A 24,547-nucleotide genomic window follows, 5' to 3' on the forward strand; every position below is an offset into this window, starting at 1 on the left:
CTGATGCTTCTGCTTTATCCCTGGATTGCAATCTGTTGTGATGCATGTTTAAAGGCAGTGCAAATTATAAATAAAATAGCAGATTTGGACATAATTATATGAGTATTATTCTGATGCCTGACGTGTAAATAAGTAATAAATGGTTAGTGCTTTCATTTTGGGAGACTCAAAGTTTGCAGCTCAACTATACAGATATTGAGCTCTCACTCTGCTGGTTCCTTCCAGATCAGTCCCAGGGATATAAAAGACCGAAGTTAAGTTAGCAGTCCATCGTTTAGTGCTGCAGTCCCCGGAGACTAGGATTACCATACGCCCAGGTTTTCCCAGACCTGTCCTCTTTTTGGGTCCTCCCATCTCATTCCAGGTAGTTTTAAAAAATATCAACAAATGTCCAGAATTTTGCTGTACTCTGCACTGAAGTTTTCCCCAGCACTTCCCAGCTTGCCCTAGCAAAGAGCTGCTTGGGGCTGGAGGAAGTGGGGGGAAGGCGATTAGAGGCAGGGGGCATCACATGCATCTCTGCATGCACATCGATGTGGCCAGCATGCAGCCAGGCAGGGTGGTGGGAGCAGCCCTGGCAGCTGCATGCAGGTAAGTCTCTGGGGGGTTGGGAGCTGGAAGGCCAGGACTTGAGGACTGTCCAGGGGGCTGTGTGTATGGTAGGGTGTGCAGAGGGGATCGCTATGGCGAGGGGCACTGCCTGCCAGCACTGGGGGAAGCTGTCCAGATACTGGGGCTGCAGCAAGCCAGGGGAGGCACCTGCCCCTCCAGTGGGGGAAGCCAGCAGGGGGGCAGCAGGGAGCTGTGTGGTCTGGCTGGCGGCACTGGGGCTGGTGCCCTTGCTCACCGGGGTAGGGCAGCTGGGAGATGCTGCAGGACTGGAGGGAGCATAGGACTGCGGGTCAGCAATGAGGGGCACTGGCAGGGCTGGGGGGGAGTGAGAGGCACAAGGGAAGGTGGGATCTGTGGGTCAGGAACATGGGATTCAGGCAGTACCAAGGAGCTGCAGGTCAGGAATACAGGGCACCGGCGTGGTACTATGGGTCAGGAGTGAGGGGCAGCAGTAGAGCTGGGAGGGGCTGTGGCTTGGGGGTAAGGTGCAGGATGTGGGCATATCACTGCCCCCCTACAATCATACTACCCCCCCACCACCACCCCAACAGGTGTCCTCTTTTTTGAAAATGGAAATATGATAACCCTACCAGAGACCATGTGTTTTAATGCACAGTAGCCTATTTTACCATCCCTTAAAGCGTCATGTCAAAGTGAGATCCAGGACGTGATTCTGTTGATCAGCCTAACCGTAAACCCCCAGCTCCAAATTGCCCGTCTTTGAGTGAGTTGAGCTCTGAACAGGAGTCAGAACTGAATTTTCCTCTCTTCAAATACACCAGAGCAAAACAGTCTCATTGCAGTCTTAGCCTGCAGTCAGGCAGGCCTCCTGCATTCCTGGATCCCAAACTGTGCCTCTAATATGACATCACTTTGCCTGGCATATTCTGGGGTCAGGTGTCAACTGTGAGACCCATTTTCAGTGAAATCCAGATCAGGGTATTATCCTCTTTGGGCGCGTCTACACGTGATTCTGCATCACTGTACCAAAACACTATGGCAACATAGCTCATCGCTATGGCAACGTAGCGTTGGTGGGCACAAATTTTGGCGCCAACGCTATGTCAGTGAAGCAACAAGCTACCTCACTATAGCACTTCACTATGGCGATGTAGCTGCTAAAAACAACTGTGTGCCGTCATGGAGTACTTCCTAAAGCAAGTACTGAGTGATGGTGCAGTACCAAGTGCACCGTGGTTTCTTGGGAAATTACCTAACAACGAGAGTAACCTCCTCCATGACTTTCCCTGTGCCAGGACTGATGGAGGGAAGGCTTTTACAAAAGCAACCTTATTGAGATTTTCTCGGTCAAAGCTAGCATGAGAAAGGCAAACTCTTTCATAAATACAAGTACAGATTTTAATGTGTTGGACTGTGCTTCTATGCAACTGGCTCTTTATTTCCTCCACTTCCCTTCACCATTGGACATAGCAGTGGGCTTCATTTTTTAAAGTGTTTGGAAATCTTTTGGGGTTTGCAGAAGTGATAGACTGTGCAACGACCAGTACTCAAGTGTCTGGTTTGGGACCATTTCATCCAAGATTCCACCTTGATGCATGCACTTAGTTTGAACATATAAGCAGAGCAAATCTGCATTTTATGGCCCCCAGCTCTTTTGAAACAAACGGCTTGGGAAAGATTAACCAAAACTTCCTCCTTCCCCACCGGGGTAAATTGTTTTTGTGTAGAGACAAGTTTCATGAGAAGCTAATTTCAACACCCTTGGCAGTTGGGAGCTTCATTCCTGCTAGACTAGCCCATGCACACATGTCTGTCTACACTCCTCCGTTCTTCTCTTGGTCACTGCTTTTCAATGCTGAGCTGCTCACAGCTGACACTAATTACAGAATAGGCTCAGAGTCAGTCCAGACATTAATAACCTGGCACCTGGATGAATTCCTTGGCCAATATTTAGGCTTGAAAATAGCAGAGAGAGTCAAGCTGCTACTTATTCATAAGCTACACTCCCAAATCTGACAGGAGCTACAGCCTGTGTTTCCTATAGAACCCCAAGGAGTACCGCAATAGCTGTTTGCTTCATAACAATAGTTTAGCACCTTTTCCCTAACAACTATTATATAGGACTTGTAAGGTGCTTTACAAATATCAGTATTAATGTACTGTTCTACTATAATAATCCATAATAATATATTCTAATATATTTTAAATGACAAATATAGTATAATACATTCATTAGCACTTGTGTAATATTAATTAGTATTCATCCAATACCCTGAACATTCATTCACGGTAGGCAAATATCGTTCCTATTTTACTGATGGGCAAACAGGAAGCACGTAGTAAGTCACCACCACATAGCATTAGAGACATCTATACCTCTAAGAGGAGTTCACCACTTTGAACTCAGAAAAGTCTGTATTACCTTTTAACCTCTACAATATGTTACAGGCCCTGAAATGCTATGAGTTATAAATCATAGCCGCCATTAACAACTAGTGAATTCCTCAGGGAACTTGGTCACCTGCATAGATGAAATGATAATAACCTCATTGCCTTATGGAAGCAGTAGTTCAGATCTAAACTAGCCAGGTACAGATTTCAGACTTTCTATGTCTGCAATACTAATTGGGTGGAGCTGCTTGTAACTCCTGCACCTTCACTTGGACTAAGGAGAATGATTAGCATTTTTGGAGAAGGTCATACAAGATGATTTGGGAGGCTGGTAATGAACAACAAAATCTTTCACCTCCAGATGCGGTTTGCATCCTGACACAGTTAGGGCAAAAAGGCATTCAGATCTGATAGCTGTTCAGCCTCCCATGATAAATGAGTTTGGTACTCTTCAGTCCATTTCCTTGGGAATGTGTGTCCACATCATAATGATCAATATTATAACTGGCACCTTTGCTAGTACTTCCGAGAGAGAAGTTAAAAACTAAATGGACCGTGGAAGCTGAACACCTCTTTCACTCATAGAGAGTCCACTAACGAACAGAGCTGAGTCAATCTGAGAAAGCAGTGCTTAAGAAGTGTGCACTGCCTGCTCTGTAGGTGAAAAGAGGACCCTAGCTCTGGAAGTCTGGAAAATACATCACCAGTCAGTTACATACTGCTGTAACATTGGGCCCTTGTTTCTTATCCAGTCCTAATGATGACATTGCCCCAGCCCAAAATATTTTCAGGACACTTTGATGAACCTGAAAGACTAGACTGCAGGATGTGTAATGAATGCCTCTCTCCAATTCTGCCTAGGCTGGAGAGCCCCCACTTCAACTCAGCTCTTCCTCCTCAGTAATTAACAAAATCTAAAATGCATTGGAGAGTCACTGTAGAGAAATGTAAAGAACAAGAGAGATTCGTTTATACTCATGCAACCCCACTGAGTCAGACTGCACCTAGAGATAGCACAAAGCCAATCAAAAGAGATTAGGAAAAGCAACCTATGGCAAAAAACTGAGAAAGGAGTTGTTAGACAATTGGGTGTTTTCAGTGTTTTCTGTCTTATCAGCCAGATAAGACTCCACAAAATTTCAGCATAAGGATGATCTCGTCTACAGGTTATTTGGACACATAACTGAGACTTTTGCTCAAAGCAACAACCTTGGGGAGGAAAGTCCTAATTTTTAGGTCCCTGACCTGCACGCATCCCAGTGATGTCTCGTCACTGCTTCTGGGCAGCCACTCTCAACCTTGTGTTGTGGTACTAGCCAGATGAAATGCTACTGAATCCTCTGCACCTGTCATCCAGCTCCCCTGCTATCTGAGCCAACAGCACCAGCTGCCAGCCAAATGAAACAGGGCTGGGCAGGGCACCACCTCAGACCAGAGGAAGGAAGCCAAAAATATTAAAAGGCTCTTTACCAATGTTGTAAATGAACTGACATCCCTTTCTCCACCCCATATATGTGCCATCTGATACGCTTTCTCATGGGAGTCTAGGCTAGGTTAGATTAATTTTAAACACCATGCTGAGGGCTAAATTTGTGCACTGTGTGTAATGCTCATTGATTGTTTCTGTGTTGCTCAGGTCAGGTAAGCAATTAATAGTATCAGCCTTTGGCAATGAGCTCCATGATCTTTGCAGAGCATTTGAAAGGGAGATCTGGCTTCATTAAGTGTCTGGTCATTAACCTCTTAAGACCCCCTGGTGCAAATCCATTAATACTGAATGTAAAACCCCAGATAATCCCAGCAATGGTTGTAAAGCATTAAAAAAACTCAAAAGACATATTCTCAATTACCCTGGTGACCCAGGCAAGCACAGCAATGCATGGAGCTTGAGCAACTGCAGTTAGGAGGGGCTGGTGGATGTTGCCTCCATCTTCCAGCTTCCCATTTCATGGAGGGAGGAAGTTACAACTGAGCCTAATATATAAGAAATAGGTGGGGACTCAGGATGGCTTTCCTGAAGGGAAGTGGTAAAGGGAAGTGCTGTGGGCTTCAGTGGGGAAGCAGCCAGATAAGACTCCACAAAATTGTTAGGCTGTAGCAGGTTTTTCTAGACCTAAAATCCCATCAGACACAACTCTCCTCATCTACATTTGATACCCACCTGCTGAATGTCAATGTTATCTCTTAGAGGACTGGTGGGGTGGGGATGTCTGCGTGTATAAAGAACAATCACCATTCAGCCTCCTCGACTTTCTTTTTCTGTCTCTCAGGAAAACTTGCAGAAGCTGGTACACATTGAGCACAGTGTCAGGGGGCAGAGCAACCTCCTCCAGCCAGGAAGGGTGAGTGCTGCAGCTCTGATAAGAACATTGTTTTCAACCAGCTTTCTTTCTGTCTGCCTGGGGAGTGTGAGATTTCAGCCCTGGTGTCTACAGGTGTTGTCGACTGGGCCCCTCTGATAAGAGTCAAAGTCCTGGTTTGTGTAAAAAGCTGTCACTCAGCCAGTGCTCAGATGGACACGCCAAGTCCTGCTCATTAAGAGGGGCAGAGGCTGCCCCTGTTTGTAATCGAAGTAAAGATTGGTTTCCATGCTGGCTACCCCCAGAGTTTGGCCTGCACCGTCTACTTGAGCAGAGTCGCTATTTTTCTCTTTAGATATCCTTGTTTAACACTTTGAATGTTGGCAGGTCCAAACTGTTGGCTGGGGGGCGGGGATGCTCTGGACTGGAGTTTTACTTGGCTGGGGGAGAAGCCTTACGTGAAGGAAAGTGATTGTTCAGCATAATTATTCTCATCATTCCCTAGAGGTATTTTTGTGTACTATATCATTTGTGTGTGTGTTTATATCACACACGCATGTACAAATACAGACACAGATCTCACGCATTAAAATCCCTTCTCCAGCTCTGCTTTGCTTCTGACATCAATTCAAGCTGTTTTTCCTCATTTTCAAGCCCATACAGGTTAGCTCCTTTGTATCCTTCTGCTCCACAATGTTTCTTACATGAGCCCTATAGCTTTATAGCTCCCTTCAGTCTCACTGGGCATATCTACATGAGACGCTACTGCACAGTCGTTTCTGTGCATTTATTTAGTACTTGTCGTAGCACCCTTGAAAGCATCCTTCTACAAGTACTAAATACATGCATAATAACCCAAGTTACTGTGCAGTAGTGCTGGCAAATATCTCTTTTTTGTGATGCTATCGCGCAGTAGCTTAATACTACTGTACAGTAGTGGCACATCATGTTTTTTTGCCACGCGACACTACTGTGCAGTAGTATCAGGCTACTGCACAGTCAGCATCTCATGTAGACGCTCCCACTGTATCTTAAATACAACTATTGTGTAACCCTCAAGATATTCACACCACTACTATCCTGACTTATCTCATGACCTCACCACTGCAGCTCCAGCCTGCTTTGTCTCTACCATTCTGGGATTGTCACCATCTCTGATTAGGTAATATCTTAATGTATATGCTACATGTGGAGATGCTATGATTTGAGGACTCTTGCAGTCTATTTTCTCTTGGTTTTTGTTTTTCCATACTCATTGTTGCAGGGTGTTTTAGAAGATGAATGTCATTTAATGGAAGTCTGTTGAGTGTTGGCCCAGCTATCTACAAATGTCACCTCTGTATAAACCAGTGATTCTTAACCAGGGTGCCGTGGCAGTCTGAGGTCCCTTTAGAGCCTTTCTAAGGTGCCACAGAGTGCCACACTGTTAGCACTGTTAGGTGTATAAGCATAATTCACAAGATAAACTCAGAGATTTCAAACAGGAATCCATAGTGTTAAAACATTCTGACCTGTTATAGCTTTTCTGAGTTCTTTGCAACTGAAGAATTGCTGTATTATTCTTCTATAGGCAAAAAACAAGAGAAAACTGCAAGCTGGCATTTTCTGACAGGTGCATTGAGTCTAAAAAGGTTGAGAGCCACTTGTATAAACACAGTTCATCATGGGCGACTGGTGCCTCCTGAGTCTGGGGGGGCACCCATAGAAGCAGGTGGCAGCAGTGGCAGTGGGGACGGGGCTGGCGAGCACCTGCAGAACCCAATGGTGGCATCGGCAGCAGGGATGGGGCTGGCAAGCACCCATAGAAGCCACCATGGCGTTAGTGGCGGGGAAAGGGCTGGCAAGCACCTGCAGAAGAGTTGGTGGCGTCACTGGCGGGGGATGGCCCTGTCAGGGGGCACGTGTCCCCACCCCTTGTCCTCCCCCTACCAGTCACCTATGCAGCCCATGGTGGGAAAGCTTATCAAGCTTGAAACTGTCCTGCCCCTCACAAATTGCATTCTAATTTCAGCACATAGCACTGGCACAATAAAAAGCCACAATGAAATCGGCTGTTCCAAATACTACCTCAACTTATCATCTCATAAACCTATGGGCTCATAGTGACACACAGGTTCAAATCTCCTTATAGCGAAGTCATGTAACACAACCCTTCATTTTGAAGGGTGATTAATATTCGCAGGGATGTTACTGATGTTCCTGTTCCTTCCTTCAGGAGTTTGTTAAAGAAGGAACGCTGATGAAAGTGTCCGGGAAGAACAGGCACCCACGGCATTTGTTCTTGGTAAGGATATTTTATCGTCTTGTTGCCTTTTTCATAACTTGCAGAGGGCTGCCCCGGCTCTATCGCTGGGCAGAGCAATGGGCCTGCTGGGTCATCCAGTAGCTCTGAAGGTGGAGTGTGTTGACTTGCACAAACAAGTGAGATGTTGCCCCATACAAGTGTACAAGTGCCCCTAATTTCTAATTTAAGTCTTATGGTTGAGATAAATTAATGTCTTTTATTTTTTTTAGTATTTGAGATTTTTATTACTTCGGCATTAGACAGTATTGTCTAGTCACTCATACTTACAGAAGGGATGAGGGAGTCTAGACCCCTGAGTTCTACTCTCCACTTTATAACTAGCTTATTTGTAAATGAGGGCAAGACACTTCAGCTTCTGTACCTCATTCTTTGGACTTGGAGGAGAATGATACCTACCTGCCTTTGAGGGGATGTAATGCTGAGGGGAAGTAAGTTCTTTGAGTTCCTCAGTAGGGAAAAAAAGTGCAGAAATATGAATTATTATTACAACACAATCTTTGCAGAATTTAATTTAAAATAATTGAGAAAAATACCCGGAATGCGGTATTTTCTAGTGACCTTGCAGGTCTTAAGAGAAGTTCCCTGATTATGTTCATGTTTGATGTCACAAACATTACTATTATGGATGAACTATGAGGCAAAACAGGAGAAGCAGAAACCAGAGAGAAATTCTAGTTTAAATAATAGACTTGGAAAGGAAGGTCATTTAAAACTTGAGTAAAAGGTGAGGTGAACTAAATTAAAAAAAAAAAAACCACTAGGAAATGTGTGTTCAAAAGTTGCAGAGGCAAGGAGGACTGCTTAGATGAATGATGCACTGCAATGAATATGAATGTGTTGTGAGAGGCTCTATGGTAGTGATTTCCAGTTAAGGAACACTTTCAGATTTCAGGGAAGGTTCAGCTGCTCAAATCCAGACGTTAACTGCAGGGGTTGAAATAATAATAATCTCTTTGGCATCTGAGAATGTTGCAGGAACCAGTTCACAGTGTTAAATAGACATACTGAATATACAACAATGGCAGCTTGTTCCTCTTCCTAGTTGAAATGCAAGGTGTGGCCAGATTCGTATGAAGACATGTGAGGTACCTGGTACATTAGACATAAAGGCCAGTTTTTAAAAATAGAGATGTATAGAGCTGGGTTCTTTCTTAGTATATCTTCACTGAACCAATGGAAATATATAGGGGGATTTGGACTCGCTCTTCTCCCTCTTGTTGAGGTATGTGATCAGTTCTTGAAACAGTTTGAAACTTGTTAGCAATGATCTATCATTGGGCTCAGTTTTGGGACTGGGACCCAATTTTCTGTCCCCAGGAGCTGGAGAACAGAGATGAGAGAATAAAAGAGGAGAGTACTTCATAGACTACAGTTGTAGCCCAGGAATAAGGAGGAGTGATTCTTATGTTAAATTCCAAATATTTTTGTATTTTCCTCCTCTTTCCAGTAACACTGCAGTCTGCAATGGCACCATGAATCACAGTAGTGTTTACTAGCCTATTTACCCTGTTTATCTAGTAAAAAGACCACTGTGCATCTCTTCTTCTGTATTTCAGTCTTGAAATATAGCACCACTGTTATACCAGTCTTAAGAACCCGCCAGTCTGCCAAAACAACCAATCAGGGCAACACCCCATTATCTAAATCCAGGACATGCACACCCATATACTTCTGTGCCAACGCACTTCTGCCTTGGCCTGCAGCACCCAGATATGAGTCTTTAGCAGAGAGAGAGTTTACCCAACTCGGCAGCACTAACACATGCCACATTATATGGCATGTCTTAGCCCAGCAATTAGCAGCCTATTCCAACTGCCCCCATCAAAGTTAAGACAAGGCTGAGGGTTTTGCAAAATCCCAGTGTTAGAGCACATGCTGAAGGATAAGCTTCAGAAAGGGCTCTGTCCCCAAGTAAACAAGCCACACAACGGTTGTGGTTAGAACATGCAATTAAAATGGTATGTGTCTCTGACAGGTCATGTTGGCTTTTGTGTTTTGTATTCATATCTGTGTTGTATGTATATTTGTCATCTGAGTGTATCAGCATATGTCTACAATGTGCGGTGGGTATTTATATAGACATATGTGTAGTGTGTATATGTAGGCATTTGATGCACGTGTCCATGTGCATATATCAGTGGGTCTCTGCTGTGCATGTGTGTCCTGCAAAGCTGCTGGTGCTGGGTGTCTTGTGTAGGCCAATGGTATTGTTGAATCTGGTGTTTCCTGGCAGGATGTTTGGTGTGTTTCGCTGGGCGCCTGTTTCCTGAGTCCAGTCTCTGTTTACACGGATGTTGGAGCCTCTTTGCAGAGAGCACAGAATAGGCGGGTAAAGCTGGCAGGCCCCCTAATTGCCCCCTGACTGCAGGACTCTTCGACTCAGACACTCTCTCTTATCTCACACTTCCAAGAATTTCTCTACAAAGGCTGCTTGTGTTGGAAGTGAGGCGGAGGAAGCTGCAATCAGGCTGGGAGATTTTGTTTAACACTCCAGACAGAACGGCTGGAGCATAGCAGGGTTCTGAAAAACTGGATTTGGAAAGGGAACCCCCCCCCCCCACGCACACACACACGCACACAACTTCAGACACAATCCTTCACTATTAAAGCAATAAGCGTTTCACCATAGACTTGAACATGAGCAGCACAAGGGCCTAAAAAACAACCTCTGAAATTTTCAGCACAATGAAACATCTGGCAGAAGTTTCTGGCGAAAGACTGCAGTGCAATGATGTGTCAAAATGTTAGTACTAAGGGACAGGGGAATGTGCTTGGGCTAATTAGAGTAGAAGTGTCCATCTTTCTCCTTGCTCAGTTAGTTCTTGGAAGACTAGTCCTCTCAGGAAATGTGTTCCTGGACTTGGTGCGTGTGGTTTGCGTGTGCTGAGAGGCGTGCGATGGGACTATTGATTTCACCCTCGGTATTCCCTGTTTAGTTCAGCAATCCCAGGCATTTAAAAATTGTCTGTGATCACTCATATGCTGGAAATGGAGTCAACACCTTTGGATTTCTAGGAGTTTCTCCAGACATCTTCTACTACAGTTACCCTGGGATTCCTAAAGGACACCATGATGTCTTTCGTTCTTTCCTAGAAGCCACTGCTTCAGGAAGCTGTGCAGAGGAGTTATGGGATATGTACCCTGGGGGCTAGGCAACTTCAGTGGTGTCACAGAGCACAACTGGGGCAATGCTGCCATCAAAACGTGGCTGGCGGGCACCCACTGAATGCCGGCTAACACCACTACTGTCCCATTACCCATCGCTCAGTTCTTCAGAGCAGACCCTCACACGGAAAGCAGCTGATAGGGCAGTCCCAGAGGCCTTTCGATATATAGGTCTGCCACCTGTCAAGCTTGGAAACATGTATCCTAATCTGCTTGCAATAAGTTAAAACTAAGGGAGACCTAAAAGCCATTAGAGTCATATTTTCCTCAGTATAAAATAGAAGTAGTAGCAAAACTTCAATGGGGCAATTAGAAAATAAAACCATAGTTAGTGTTTAATAAAATCTTGGGATACTAATCCAGGCTCCCATGATAACCGCAGGCATGCTGGTGGTGTTTGCATTAACCAACAGCAACCAAAGTGTGATGGGGTTTTTTAAATAATTTTTATATATAAAATCAACAGGGCTTGTGGCCAAAGAGACATAGTTATGCATGCTGGGAAAGCCCTGATGATGTCTTTTATGAACTAATATTCTTTGCTTAAGTGCCCTTCATTAACTGCCTTTTTCTGTGGTTTGGAATAACCCTGAAGCATGTGGCAGTGTGAACTGCTTCTTTTTCTAATCCAGTAATCTCTCGAAAACTTGAGGTCTGCGTTCAACTAGCTCTCTGGCCATGTTCTCTCCCCTGGCAGAATCTCCAGGCAGATGCAAAAATTCACAAATGGGAATCCAGGCCATTTTCAGCTGCTAATACTAAAACAAATCTGTCTTTTTTTTTTTTTTAAAGTGTCTGCTGAGGTCAGGTCCCAGCTGAAACTAGCTTAGATCTACACATCCAGTAACATCAAGCAAACAATAAACAATAATGTACTCCAGTCGTTTCTCAGCGCAGTTTGATATAGCTCAAGATTTCTCACCTTAACCTTCCAGGAGGTCGGGACTAATTCCTCTCATTGGCTATGCACAGTTTCTGGTTAAATTGGGAACTGTTGTACGGTCAGTCCTGGGCATGTGTCACGGTGCGATTGGATTGATGTTAGCATGGAGGGTAATTTATGAAGCAATAAGTAAATGGCATAAAAACTCCATGACAAGCCATTTGTCACCTTGCTGTATGGAAATTCTATTGTCTCGCACTTAGAGGAACAAATACTCCAGTGCAGAACAGAGACCGCAAAATGAGTCTTTTCTTCTCTTTCAAGGTTTCGGTTTCAATATAATAATAATACTTTATGGAATGCAAAGAGCTGTAGAAATGTTGGTGAATTATGCCTCAGAATTGAGAAGCATGTACTCGAGTTGGATATTTTGGTTTGGCAACTGAACTAAAAAATAGGGGGGTGGAATGCAGCTTGGGTCAAACTGAAATATACTTCTTTGGGGTTTTTCAGAAGGGGAAAAAAGAAAGAATGAATTTGTGTCAGCCAGGAATATTTCTTCTGACCCAGCACAAAACATTTTGCTTAGTGTTCAGGTTATTAACCCTTCTTTCAATTTAGGTCCATTTTAAATGAAATGTGCTATTAAAAATCACGTAAACTATATCAAAATGAATGTTTATATATTTATGTTCTCAAAGGTTTTATTTCCCTGTATTTTTCAGTCAAAACGGCTAACCCGATTTCACCCAAATACAGTTTGTTTCCTTAATACTGAATGAATTTACTGTTTGTTGAAAAAATTTCAACCAGTTCCAAAAAGCATCCCGCTTTTAGAGAAAAGAACCTGGGAATCAGAAAAGGGATTTGCTAACAATTGAACAGTAAACTAGTGGTAGCATCAAGAAGAGAGCCCAAATATGAATGCCTGGCCCCAATGAATCCAATGGAAGTTTGTCCTTTGGCTTCAGCGTGGCCAAGATTTCACCCCAGGAGTCCCGACTGTGCCATGATCTACCATGTACCCGACTGTACCTTTCCTAACCACTAGAAACGATTCCCTCTCATCAAGTAAGATGAACAGTGACCTCCTAAGAAAACATTCACAGGATTTCACTTTCCATTTTCGAGGCAAGGGCATAAGTGGAAGCAGGAGAGGGAAGGCCCAGCAAAGGAAATGAGCAGGTAGTGACTCAACTCCCTGGGATGTCCCGTTTCAACGACATTCTGGTGATTTCAAAAGGGAGGCAGAATTAGCATCTAGACCTGTTAAACCAGTGGAGATTAATGTGTCCCATTTTGTCTGAATCCATTTTATTAACTAATATATTACATAAAGGAGCATAAAAACAAGGTTTTAGGTAGCGGATGGATTTTTTTCACAAAATGGAGCAGAGCTTTCTCAGCCCTTTGGTGCAGCACAAGGAACCAGTCTACTGAGGATAGTCCTCCAAAGCCCTCTTTGCTGGGAGTAGATAAACTAGTATGAGTTAGCTTCCATCTACTGCAGGGTGCAAGCAGACACAAGGGCAGCTATTGTAGAGCTCCTGGCACACTGTAAACCCCTGCCTTCATTTACCTCTCAGTAGGTTGCTCCTGTGCCCATGCATACTCATAGGCATCAAGTCAGGATTTGGGCACGCTCCCCAAGATCATGGCAACTATCTCCACTCTGAACTGTCTTCTCCCCGAAGGACCCCTGAGACTGGAAGGCTGTCTGATGCTGTAGGGTCTTTAGTGCCAAGGCCTAGCCCTAACTGCAGATTACTTGTAGCCTCATTCGGGAAATAGTGCAAGGTTGTTCACAGCTGAATGAGGTTAATGCTTTCAGCCTTAACCAGGAGATGGCGACATTTGTTGCCTTCTACCCTGCTTTTCTGCATGCCTCTTCCATTTAATCCCTCATGTTTCACTTCTGCTCTATGGTGGCAGCAACTGCTGTTTCTCCCAGTCCTGAGTACAGCTGTGGTCCAGTAGTGCTGCTTTTAATGGGGTTACCCAAGGTGTGTATGTGCCACTGTGCTTTTCAAAATATGTGTAGCATTTCCCTTAAGAGAGAGACATTCCTTGAACAAAGAGTAGACTGTTCCCTAGAGACTGGCAGCAGTCAGAAACGTGCAGGACCTCAAATCCAAACGTCATCCCTCCCCTCCAGCTTTGTGGAAATGCAGATTTGGGTCTGAACTTTGTGGTTCAAGCCTGTCTTTCATAGCAATCCATGTAGTTCATCAAGTCATTGCTTGCTCCAGGCTGCCCCCCTCCAAGGAATAATGGTCAGGCCTGCAAGACATATTGCAAATTATTGATTTTGTCTTTCTCTTCATATAGATGAATGATGTTCTGCTGTACACTTATCCCCAGAAGGACGGCAAATACCGACTGAAAAACACCTTGGCTGTGTCCGGAATGAGGGTAATGTTTAGTCCACACTATAGCCAGGAATTAAAGTTCATTTGAGTTTTGTAAGACAGTTTGCTAGTGCTTTGCTAGTTTATCTTTTCCTGTTGACAAAAGAGAAAAATGGGCATATTATCTAAGGATTCCCTTGCCTGTAGCAGCATTTAAAGGGAAAAATATAAAGTACACAAATAAAAGATTATCTAGCAGGTTGCAAATTAGCGTGACAGCCTTATTCAGGCCAGTCATGAATAATGCAAGCCAAAATCAGATATACTATTGGATCATGAAACTAGAGACGGAAAAGATTTATTATCCCATTTAGCCCATTCCCATCTCCTTGTCTCCAGCTGGTTGGTCCCTACAATATATTCACCAGAGCTTTTGCCAGTCTGGTTTGAAACTCTTGGCACTTCTAAAAATTCACTTATTAATTTTATTCCCTTCTTCGGGAGGTTTTACATCTTCAGCCTGTGTTGTCATGTTGATTTCATACCAAAGTGCAGCCTGGACTGACAATGAAAGTCAGGGAAATGGAACAAATGCAGGATGAGAAATATCTTGGCATCTGTGTTTTATGGGATTCATATAAAGAGACAAAAATGTGATCAGTGAGAGTTGTTTGTTTTAAAGGCTGGAAGCTGGAAGATTTAGTTAAATATACTTTATGGTGTCTTTATTCCAGAGGGGGACACTAGCATATTGGAGACTTAAAGGAGTGGGTGGCAGATTTTTTAATTAGGCTGGCAGGATGTTGGGGTTGAAAGTAGAGCAGGATGTTTTCCTGGGGCAAAAGTGTTTAAAAAGTTTTACAGGTACACAAAAACAAGGCCCAGAGACTGAGCACATGTCAGGGGTAGCAAGACTCCAGACCTAAGCACCCTTAAATCCAAATCTGATATTATATAAATAAAATCGCCTATCTTTATCCTGGGCCAAACATAAATTATCTCTCTCTTGCCGCATCATTGCAGCATCTATATTCAAACTAGCAATAATATGGAGAGAAAATCATAACATAGGCATTACTGATATTCCACCCCTTTCATGGCATGGTGAGTTTTGTGTTCTCATTAGCATTGAGAACCCTGCAAATACTACAGAGGGAAGGCTAACACTCCAGCGGGGGGGGCTTCATTCATCTCTGTGCATCCAAACCTGTGCCATGCATTCACCATGGTAGCTTGGCTCACCTGCACTTTGTGTACATGTAATTTATTTCCAGGTCAGCCGCCCAGTGACTGAAAAAGCCCAAAATGTCCTGAAGATTGAATACGCCGAACACTGTCTCACTCTGTCAGCAAGGTACTGTCCCTCCCAGCCACAACAGAGGGTATTTATTTTAGCCACATCTCTTGAAAGTCCAACCACAGCCCTGGACTTAATTGGAATCCCATTATTTTTAAACTCCATTTCAGTCCATGCCATTGTGAGAGATAATGACCAAGTGCCTGATTATAAAGAGGGCATTCATTTTAAATACAAGGCTCATAAAATACAACTAATTCAACACTTATAATGAGTAAAAGGCTGGAACTCAGCACTTGAAAACATTTTAAACAGGGAGAGAAGAGTAGAAAATCTATTCTAATAAGCCTACGCCCTCTTCCTTGATCTTTTATAACTTTTTCCATGTCACACTGAGAATACAACTTTGTCTACCACCCTTTTATAACTTCACTTGTCAACTCCCATCATGAGGGTGACCAGAGGGCTAGCAAAAAATAGTAATTAGCCAATTCCACATAATAGATTTAATAGTATTTAATTGACAGAACAGAAATTAAACTTTACTGAGGATGTAATGGGGTCTTTTTGTTTCAAGGAATTTTCTAATGAGTTGAGGCCAACTTAGTAGTGATCACAATCAGGAAGAGTGAGCGCTGTCCTGTGATTACATGCTGAGGCAGCAAGAGTTTGCATGTCAATTTCTGAGCAATGAAACAGTGCAGACATTGGGGCTTTAACTAAGAAAGCATCTTGTGAATTCGATGCTAACAGATCAGAAACAATGAGAAAGGTTGCATTTGATTCAGGCCATAATTTATTATTAAAATAATGTGGTCTTGCTGACAACTGATCCTGCTGATGAGGTTATCAAAGCTCTGAGCACTAAGGTTCCCATGTCAAGTCTCCACCTACAGCATGGCTAGAAGCAGCAGGCGTCCCCCCACAGCGTGCACAACACAACCAATCTCTAAAAGGCTGGGAGGGTGTTTTCTCTGGCACACTTATTCAGATCTAAATCCTTCTCTTTTGAAGAGCATCTGCTGTCTGTGCCCAGTACTCAGAATCCTGCCAAAGCCCTTCCACTGAGTACCTTTTGCAGCCAAATATTCAGAAAAAGTCAGAGATTTTTAGTTATCAGTGCTGAATGCCCATGCAGTGCCCAGAAAGACACCCAATGTCATTCAAAAACAAACGCGTGTGGGTGCAGTGGTCTGTACTGTGAATCATGAATGTAGATGAAGCTACTGTGTCAAGACAAAGACTGGTTTGCAGTGTACTAGGTGCACCGCCTTGATATTCAAATCCTCCATTACTTGCTTTGTGCTGGCATCCAGCTTGTGAGCTCTTTAAAGGCCGAGCCAGTCGTCCCAAGAGGACTTGTGTGTATTCAGCCACCCTTAGTGTCAGGGCCTGAAGCTGAGATAGCCCTTTTGATAATAAAGCTATTTTGAGACTAACCACAGTGAGAAAGACCGAGTGTGAGAAGCCTCCTCCTCCTTGTCTTGCTCATGCTGGAACCAACCATAAATAAAGGCCTTGCTGGCACATCCTGGGCTACAGGGTACCGTAACCCTTGGAGCAGCAGGGAAGAGGCAGAGCCCTTAGTTCAGTGCTTCTTTATGTAGCTGGCAAAGCCAACCAGCTGCATGAGGGCGAGCACAGTCTACGCTCCTCAGGGAATGCTCACTCCCCTGCACACTGGGAAATTGTAGGTCTTGCGCCTCTGAGGCACCATGTTTTCCATGGCTCCGTTCCCACTGGGAGGGTAGAAACCCCAGAAAAAGGCAGATGTTGACTGTTCCATTCATACCTTTGCCCTGATATGAAACAAGAGGAGCAGAAGACTTGACAAAAGCAGCCAGGACAGAGCACGCAGGAAATGCATTGAAACAATGATTAGTCGAGAGTGCGGGGTCAGAAATGGCAGTGTTAAGTACTTGAAGTTCTTATAACTACCATTAAAAATGACCCAGGCAGACAGCTGGGTTCTTCAGATGGCAGGGAGCAGGTGACAGTACTGAGCACGCAGCCATTCTGCTGTCCCTGCACCTGCATTTTAAAACTCTCTCTCCAGACAGAAAGGAAACCATGCGGTGCCCATATAAAATTGAACTGAGAATGCTGTCCCTCTGTGTGACACTCCCATCAGGTGGATGCAGAGGCGGTCATGATATTGAGATCAGTACCAGAGACACCTTAAAGTCCATGCTGCACTGGTATTCCCTGCTGCCCAGGAGAGCATAGTGACAATTCAACCCTATTTCTCATTAGCTATACTCAACAGTAAAAGCAAACAAAAAAGCTTCCATCTTGGTGACTGACAGCTTAACACCATGCTAGATCCCAGCAATTTTTGTCAGATGCCTTGTGCAGCAACGCAGGAGTTTGTGGTTTGTATATCAGAGCCTCCAAAACTTCAGCAAAAAAATCCTCTGAGCTCTCACACAATCAGGGAGTGAGTTAATTGGGATGAGGTCAGTGCCAATTGACATAATTCATCTTGCAAGCCAGCAGCCACATGTTTTCCTTGCACTTTCTGCGCTATAACAAACTGTGATTATTGCCTAGAGATGTTTAATGGAATGGAGAGTAGGTGAAAAGGGCCAGTTAGAGATTAGGCTTTTTATTGGCAGATCATCCCCAGTGAACCATCCTTGCCAAAATGACTTTACTGCACATCATTAAATCAACCATGCTTTTTAAAAAAAGCCAGGTCTTGATCCTCCAGTGGTTTAAATTTGGGGGGCAAGAGAGAGGTTACAAGTTATGACGGTGCTACTTCTGTTAACACTTTGGAGCCTGGGGCTGTAGCCTAGTGATGCTTTGTTTAGCTGGCCAATGGAGGCATCTCAGGTGTTATGTTTCCAGCTCAAACCAGCTGGATTTCTGATAAACGCTGGAAGGAGGGGAGGGGAGGGGAGTTGGCTTTTCTTAGTGGTAAGGACTGAACAGTAATGTAGGTCTTGGCAATTAATTGATCTAGTGTCTTATTCCCTTGGCATGCAGATGTTGCACACCTGTATGCGTGATATACCTGTGTGGGCCTTCACTGCCCCAGCAGAGCTGTAGTACTTCACAAAGGCTGGTATTTTTCACAGCTGAGGGCTTCCTCTTGGAGCTCATAGGGATTCCAAGCTATGGGTCACTGAACAACTTGTGCTTCCTCCCCCTACCCCCAAGACCACAAGAGATAAACTGTTCTCAGAGGCCTTGTTTGCTGTCCTTCCTGAGTTCAGCCTGAGAAAAATTGCAGCCGAGAAGCAGCTGGCATTAATGCCAATGCTAATTTTATGGGGAGTCCTAGTGGGAAGAGCATTTAGCTTTAATGGGAGCACCTGGCATCACTCGTAGAGGACAGCATGCGCTGAACCCTTTGGGATTCACACTCAGAGTAACCAGGATCCTGCATCAGGTGAGATGGGAAGTACAGCATGTCCTCTCTTGAACCCACGTAGAACCACTGACGTACTGGTTCTCTGCAAGGGAGTTTGGTGCTCACTGAACTTATCACAGGTCATTACAGTTGGGAAGCCAGCTTGCCAGTGGGTATGCTGCAGGGGTTCCTACAAATGCCTCTTGCCCTGACACAAATTCACTTATGTCAGGTGGCTACTGGCTACTACTCTCCCCACCCTAGATGGTGCACAATTTAGTGTCTCAGCAGGAAGTGAGCAGTGGCAGGCCAGGTAACCAATGGAATGGGTACTGATTTTTGTATCTGCAAAACAAGAAGCATTAGCCATTCTGCTTTGTTCTGGGAGCTGGCAGACTCTCGGGTCAAGCCCTTCATGCCAAACTGGAGAGCTGGACTGGCAGAAAAATGCACGGGCCACCTGTTTTGTGTGGGGCAATGGTGACATCTAGCGGTCAGTGTGGAGAATCACAGGACAGTAGACTACCTTCTTTAATGTAGACGAAGCCAGTATTTCCTTATCAAAAGACTGCACTAGTATCTTGCCAGGAGGATTGAGGACTGTAGCTTCAGTTTTCCACAGGCAAATTAGATATCCTCCTCTTTATCATAAACTGCAGCCCGCAGATTAGCCAGCATGCAGTGCTCCCATTCATCTAATCAGCCAACTTTAGAGATCACAAGCAACAATAGTCAATGTTTTACCTTGAGCTGAATGCACTGAGGCCATGCAGAAACTAGCTGGCCCCAGCATGCAGTGCTCCCATGCATCTAATCATCCAACTTTAGAGATCACAAGCAACAATAGACAATGTTTTTTACCTTGAGCTGAATGCACTGAGGCCATGCAGAAACTAGCTGGCCCCAGAATGCACTTCTCTTGCTTAATCTGAAGCCAGTACAGATGCGATATAAGAGACATTTCATTCTGCCATTCCTGGCGTAGAGCTAAATCTCCATAGTTTAAGTCAGAGTTTAATGTCCGCAGCATGGTCCTGGACCACTCTGGAGAATTTCTGAACTCTAGCTACTCCAAACTCTGTTCATAGCATTTCATATATCCTAAATGTGGTGCCAGTCCCATCAGAAACATCCCAAATCTGGTGTTTTACTTTTTTGTTCTCATCCAAAGGAGCAATAATTCAACACAGAGGAGGGGAAAGCAAAATGTCCATAGACTGAAACCTTCCCTTTTGATACAGAAATTAATTGATTCCATCACTGCAGCACCTGGCATTGATTGTGTGGTTGTATTTCACTCTACAGCTCATGCTCTGAAAGGGATGAGTGGTATAGCTGCATCAGCAGAAGCCTTCCAGATGACTACAAAGCTCACAATACATCTGCCTTTCACAACAGCATTGAGGTAAGAGCAGGTCCTGGTATTACTCAAGAGGTTGCTGAACTACTTGAACAGATAAAAGCAGGGGGGAAAAGTAGTTCCTAATGGTAGAGCATTTTGATTATTTTTATGTAAATCCCCATCCCAGGGCCCAGTTACAAAGGTCCCCACAGTACATTTAATATGCAGCTGGCTGAGACCTCCTCTGCAATCTTAATAATCTGGCAATTCCACTTCATTCTGGGGGGTTCATCTAAGTCAAAGGGAGTTTTGCTGGAGTAAGAAAACCAAGAGTTAGCTCCTTCTGATGACTGATTTGGATTCTATCCAAAAATAATTATATGCCTGGTAAATGACAATGAAAAAGCAATGCCACTCAGTGTTACTTTGTCATGAAATCACAAAATCATCACTATTAAAAACACCACCAAAAGGGGTCTAGTTCTAACCTTGCGACCGATGTTTTAGTGCATCTCTGATTTCAGTGGCAATACTCCCAGTTAGAACTGAGTGACTTTTTTTTTTTTTCAGGAAAATAAGCTATTGGCCAAAAATTGCTGTTTCAAACTGACATGAACTATTCACAAATTGACAGGAAACAGTGGCAGTTGAAAAAAATCTGAAAAGGAATTAGGAAAGCCATTTTTTCATGACATGCTTCCATTTAAAATAACTGTTTGAGACTCAGTTTACCCATGTTTAGTTTATAATTAATTAATGCTTAACAAGAAAAATAATCAAATATCTGCGTGACCTGAAATGAAATATTTGTTTCAAGTTTTCATTTTGACTAGAAAGGTGAAAATACTTTGTCCGTCAACTCAATAAATTTGATTTGGTCCAGTCAACCAATCAAAGAATCAGTTATTTGCACTCTTCTGCTTTTTATATCTCTTGCTATAAGAGGAACATGAATTAGAACCCAAAGCCTTTTGCAATGACTGACTCCTCTCTTCCTTTTTCCTGCATGGATCTAATTTTCATATAATTTTTTTTTCATATATATATTTTCATATATCTTGCTTGTATAAAATAAGAGTGAACAGTAAACATGCTCTTAAAATTGGGCAATGAATGCAGATTGCTCATAGAAAGCATGCAACAAACCTGGATCCACTCACGTAGGGCTGAATTCAAAGTCAGTTTGTTGCTGTCAGTGGAGATTTGGGTCTAGATCCTAGCTTGCATAACAAGCAAAATGAGTTGTCTTCTACATTATCTCTCCTACCTTTCATAAAACTACCCCCAATGAATAGTAGAATAATCAACTCAGACTTTCTACATGGTGAGATAGAGTGAGTATACTGTAATAGATCTTGATGGGATCAGGAGTTTTTCATTAAGACCTAAAAAGTCATTGGATCTTCCTGGATACTCAAGATATGAGAATGCTTTTAATAAGAATATGAGATTTGACCTGGTGCTTTCAGTCATATGCATAGTGGCTCAGATCCTTGCCTGATACAAAGTGGTGTGACATTAGTTTTTGCCAGCTGTGAGTGTGGCCCTCACTGTTACCAGTGCACTGTCTCCTTGTTGGCTGCTTCTTCCAAGCCAGAAGTGGTTACATCTCATTGCTGCCATGTCTAAAATTTTTCACAAACTGTTTATGATTCCTCAGGAGGAAAAAGAAAGTCAGGACTGGAATGATGGGAGGGTTATATGTCAAGAATGAGCTGGACTGACTGGCAGAACTTAGGATGCAGAAGGGAAATACTGGGTCAGCAGCCGGTGCTGGAAAGCTGTGTTAGTAGAACCATTTGTGTATTTATTTTGTTTGTTTGAAGCTACGGGAAAGGCTGGGAATACCTTTGGGTGAGAGGCCTCCCACCTTGGTACCTGTATCCCATGTCATGATGTGCATGAACTGCGGCTGTGACTTTACCCTCACTCTGAGACGTCATCACTGCCACGCGTGTGGGAAGGTGAGTGTTATGTAAATTCAGCTTCTCACGTGCTCAACAATATTGAAAATCTCTGGGTCAAATTCTCCTCTTTGCTACACTGACAGCAACTGCATCAACTTCAACAGTATTAAATCCTTGCAACAGAGAATAATTTGGCTCCTCACAAATGCTATCAAAACCACTTTGAGCATTCAGATTATTATTAACTCTGGCTGGAACCATGTTAGATTCTCGAGTCGGGGATGAATTCCAAAAGACTGGGATTCGACAAGCTCAGAGGGCTGTGAGACATCTCCTGCTGAGGAGAGCTTTCAGACGTGACATGCTGATAGCACTCAGAGTGAAGCAATCAAACCAGCAGTTTTTCAGCCATCACTATTAAAGGCAGCTGCGTTACATAAGCAGTTGTGATACATTTGGAAAGCTCCAAATTCTTCGGCCAGCAGATACACAGTTTCTAAACTTTTAAACCACTTCACAAGTGAGCAGAACATTTGGTTTCCACAAAAATAACACAGGCATGACCATTTTGGACCAGACCCATGGTTCGCCTTTTGTAATATCCTGTCTCTGACAGCAGCTAGTAAGATGCAAAAGACTCTTAATTGATTGTCTTCCTGCACAGATCATTTCCTAACCCCCCTGAAGCATTAGCCAAGGAACAAAAGCCTTTTTCAGTGCTTTTGGTCTTTTTATTAATCCTTTCCGTTATTGCTGAGACTTGTTATCTACATAACCTCCCTGTTTTGAATACTGCTTTGCTCTTGGCATCAGTGATTATCTTTGGACACCAAGTTCCTCAGGTTAGTTTTGTCATATGTGAAAAGGCATTTCTTTTTACCCATCTTAGATGTGGCACCTTTCAATTTCACTGAATGTCCCATAATGTCACTTTAGAGCTAGACTTAAATTTTAAATTCCAGTCCTGCTAAAGACCCAATTCTGGTTCAATGACTTCTGAATTCTACAAACAAGCAGTCTCTACCTCTGCCAGCAGAGTGGTTGTATGGATACATCAGCCCACTTCTGCATACGATTTTATTTAGCATGTTATCAGCCAAATGTGGTAGCAGGGGGATCAACTCGTACTTTGAAATTGGGAAACATGCAACCCCCACAAAATTGACCATCAGGAGATAACGCATTAGCCAAGGATGCTGGCACCTAAAGCCAAGGCACCTAAAGCTGCCCTGAGTTACAAAGATATAAAATAAGAGCAGTTACAGCAAAGTTGGTGGAGTTATCCTTAGGCTGGTTAAGCTGACTGGTTTCCACTAATGCCTCCTCTGCCAGAGAGGCCCTTATTGCTAGTATACATTGGTTTAGGATAGTGATTCTCAACCAGGTGTTGAGGCACACTGAGGCGTGTGAGATCTTTTGAAGGGTGCCACAAGGTATGAGAAGATAAGCAGCAGGGGTGTGCAAAATGGGCTATATTCCATTTGGATTCAGCCCGAATTGGGGACAGTGATTTGATTCACTGATTCAGATCACTGTCCCCGATTTGATTCGGCCGAATCCAAATCTGAAGATTTGATGCCGATTCAGAGAATCAGCGATTCGGCCATAGACATCGCTTTAAATGTTTTTCCTACATACCTGAAGGTACCAGGTGCAGCTTGTGAATGCTGTGATGCTGGGGGCGTAGGGAAGGGCAGCACATGCTCGGCAGTGAACCTGGAAGTGGACCAGAAGTACTTGCAGTCCACTTCCGGGTCCACTGGGGAGCACATGGGGGGCTCCCCGCACCTCCCAGCTTGGCAATTGGCTGCAAGGGAACCCCAAGTGCCCCCCTGACCTGTGAGGCACCAGTCACTGAGCGGGGTGAGTGCGGGGTGGGGGGCCAGCATGCTCCCTGGTGGACCCAGAAGGGGACCAGAAGTGCTTCTGGTCCACTTCCAGGTCTGCTGCCGAGCGTGCTGGGGACCCTGCCACATTCCTGTGGGACGCTCCATCCGCCCCAGCATCCATGAGCCACCTAATACGTTGACGTATGTAGAAAAAACGTTTAAAATTGTGTCTATGTCCAAATCTTCTAATCTCTCTGAAACAATTCAGAGAGATTAAAGGGTCTCCTGATTCGATTTGGATTCAGAGATTCGGCCACCAAATTGGGCAAAATCTCTGCCAAATTGAATCAGCGAGCAAAGCTTCCCACTATCCTAATAAGCAGGTAAGTGCAGCTAAGGCTTTTCCATGTTTGTCTGGTCTCCCACCCTCACTGCAAGATGGTAAGCATTATAAGTTAGTTTTTGAAATAAGGTGCCCTTCAATTCACAAAATCTAAGGAGGCATGCCTCGAGTCTACGGAGGTTGAGAATCCCTGGTTATAGGGAATGCATATTTATACATGTATTTGTTCACTCTGGGACAGATTGTATGTCGGAACTGCTCAAGAAACAAGTATGCCCTGAAGTACCTCAAAGATCGACTAGCAAAAGTCTGCGATGGCTGCTATGCAGAACTGAAGAAGAGAGGTGAGGCTTGTTCATTCTTTGATGAGTTTGATAATAACGTTACCCACCATTCACGTAACAAGAGACCTAGATTCTGCACACCAAGCTCTGCTTCAATTCGAGAGCTTTTTCTTTCAAGCCTGGCTATGGCTTGGGCTGCGTCAAGGTCCAGGGGACTGGCAGGCT

General features: G+C 43.9%; 1 protein-coding gene across 1 annotated transcript in view; it reads left to right on the forward strand.

Annotated features, from left to right (window-relative positions):
* The window catches only part of FGD5 (FYVE, RhoGEF and PH domain containing 5), a 145,906-nt gene that overhangs the window by 114,152 nt on the left and 7,207 nt on the right, over positions 1 to 24,547 (forward strand). Inside the window, exons 11-17 of the mRNA XM_019536536.1 lie at positions 5,235 to 5,306; positions 7,480 to 7,548; positions 13,946 to 14,029; positions 15,240 to 15,319; positions 19,923 to 20,022; positions 21,786 to 21,923; positions 24,280 to 24,382. Of these exons, the coding sequence (XP_019392081.1) occupies positions 5,235 to 5,306; positions 7,480 to 7,548; positions 13,946 to 14,029; positions 15,240 to 15,319; positions 19,923 to 20,022; positions 21,786 to 21,923; positions 24,280 to 24,382 (646 nt within the window). The remainder of the gene's footprint in view (positions 1 to 5,234; positions 5,307 to 7,479; positions 7,549 to 13,945; positions 14,030 to 15,239; positions 15,320 to 19,922; positions 20,023 to 21,785; positions 21,924 to 24,279; positions 24,383 to 24,547) is intronic.

The sequence above is a fragment of the Crocodylus porosus genome, unplaced genomic scaffold (genome assembly GCF_001723895.1).
Source record: "Crocodylus porosus isolate Cpor-Errol unplaced genomic scaffold, CroPor_comp1, whole genome shotgun sequence".
Taxonomy (NCBI): Eukaryota; Metazoa; Chordata; order Crocodylia; family Crocodylidae; genus Crocodylus; species Crocodylus porosus.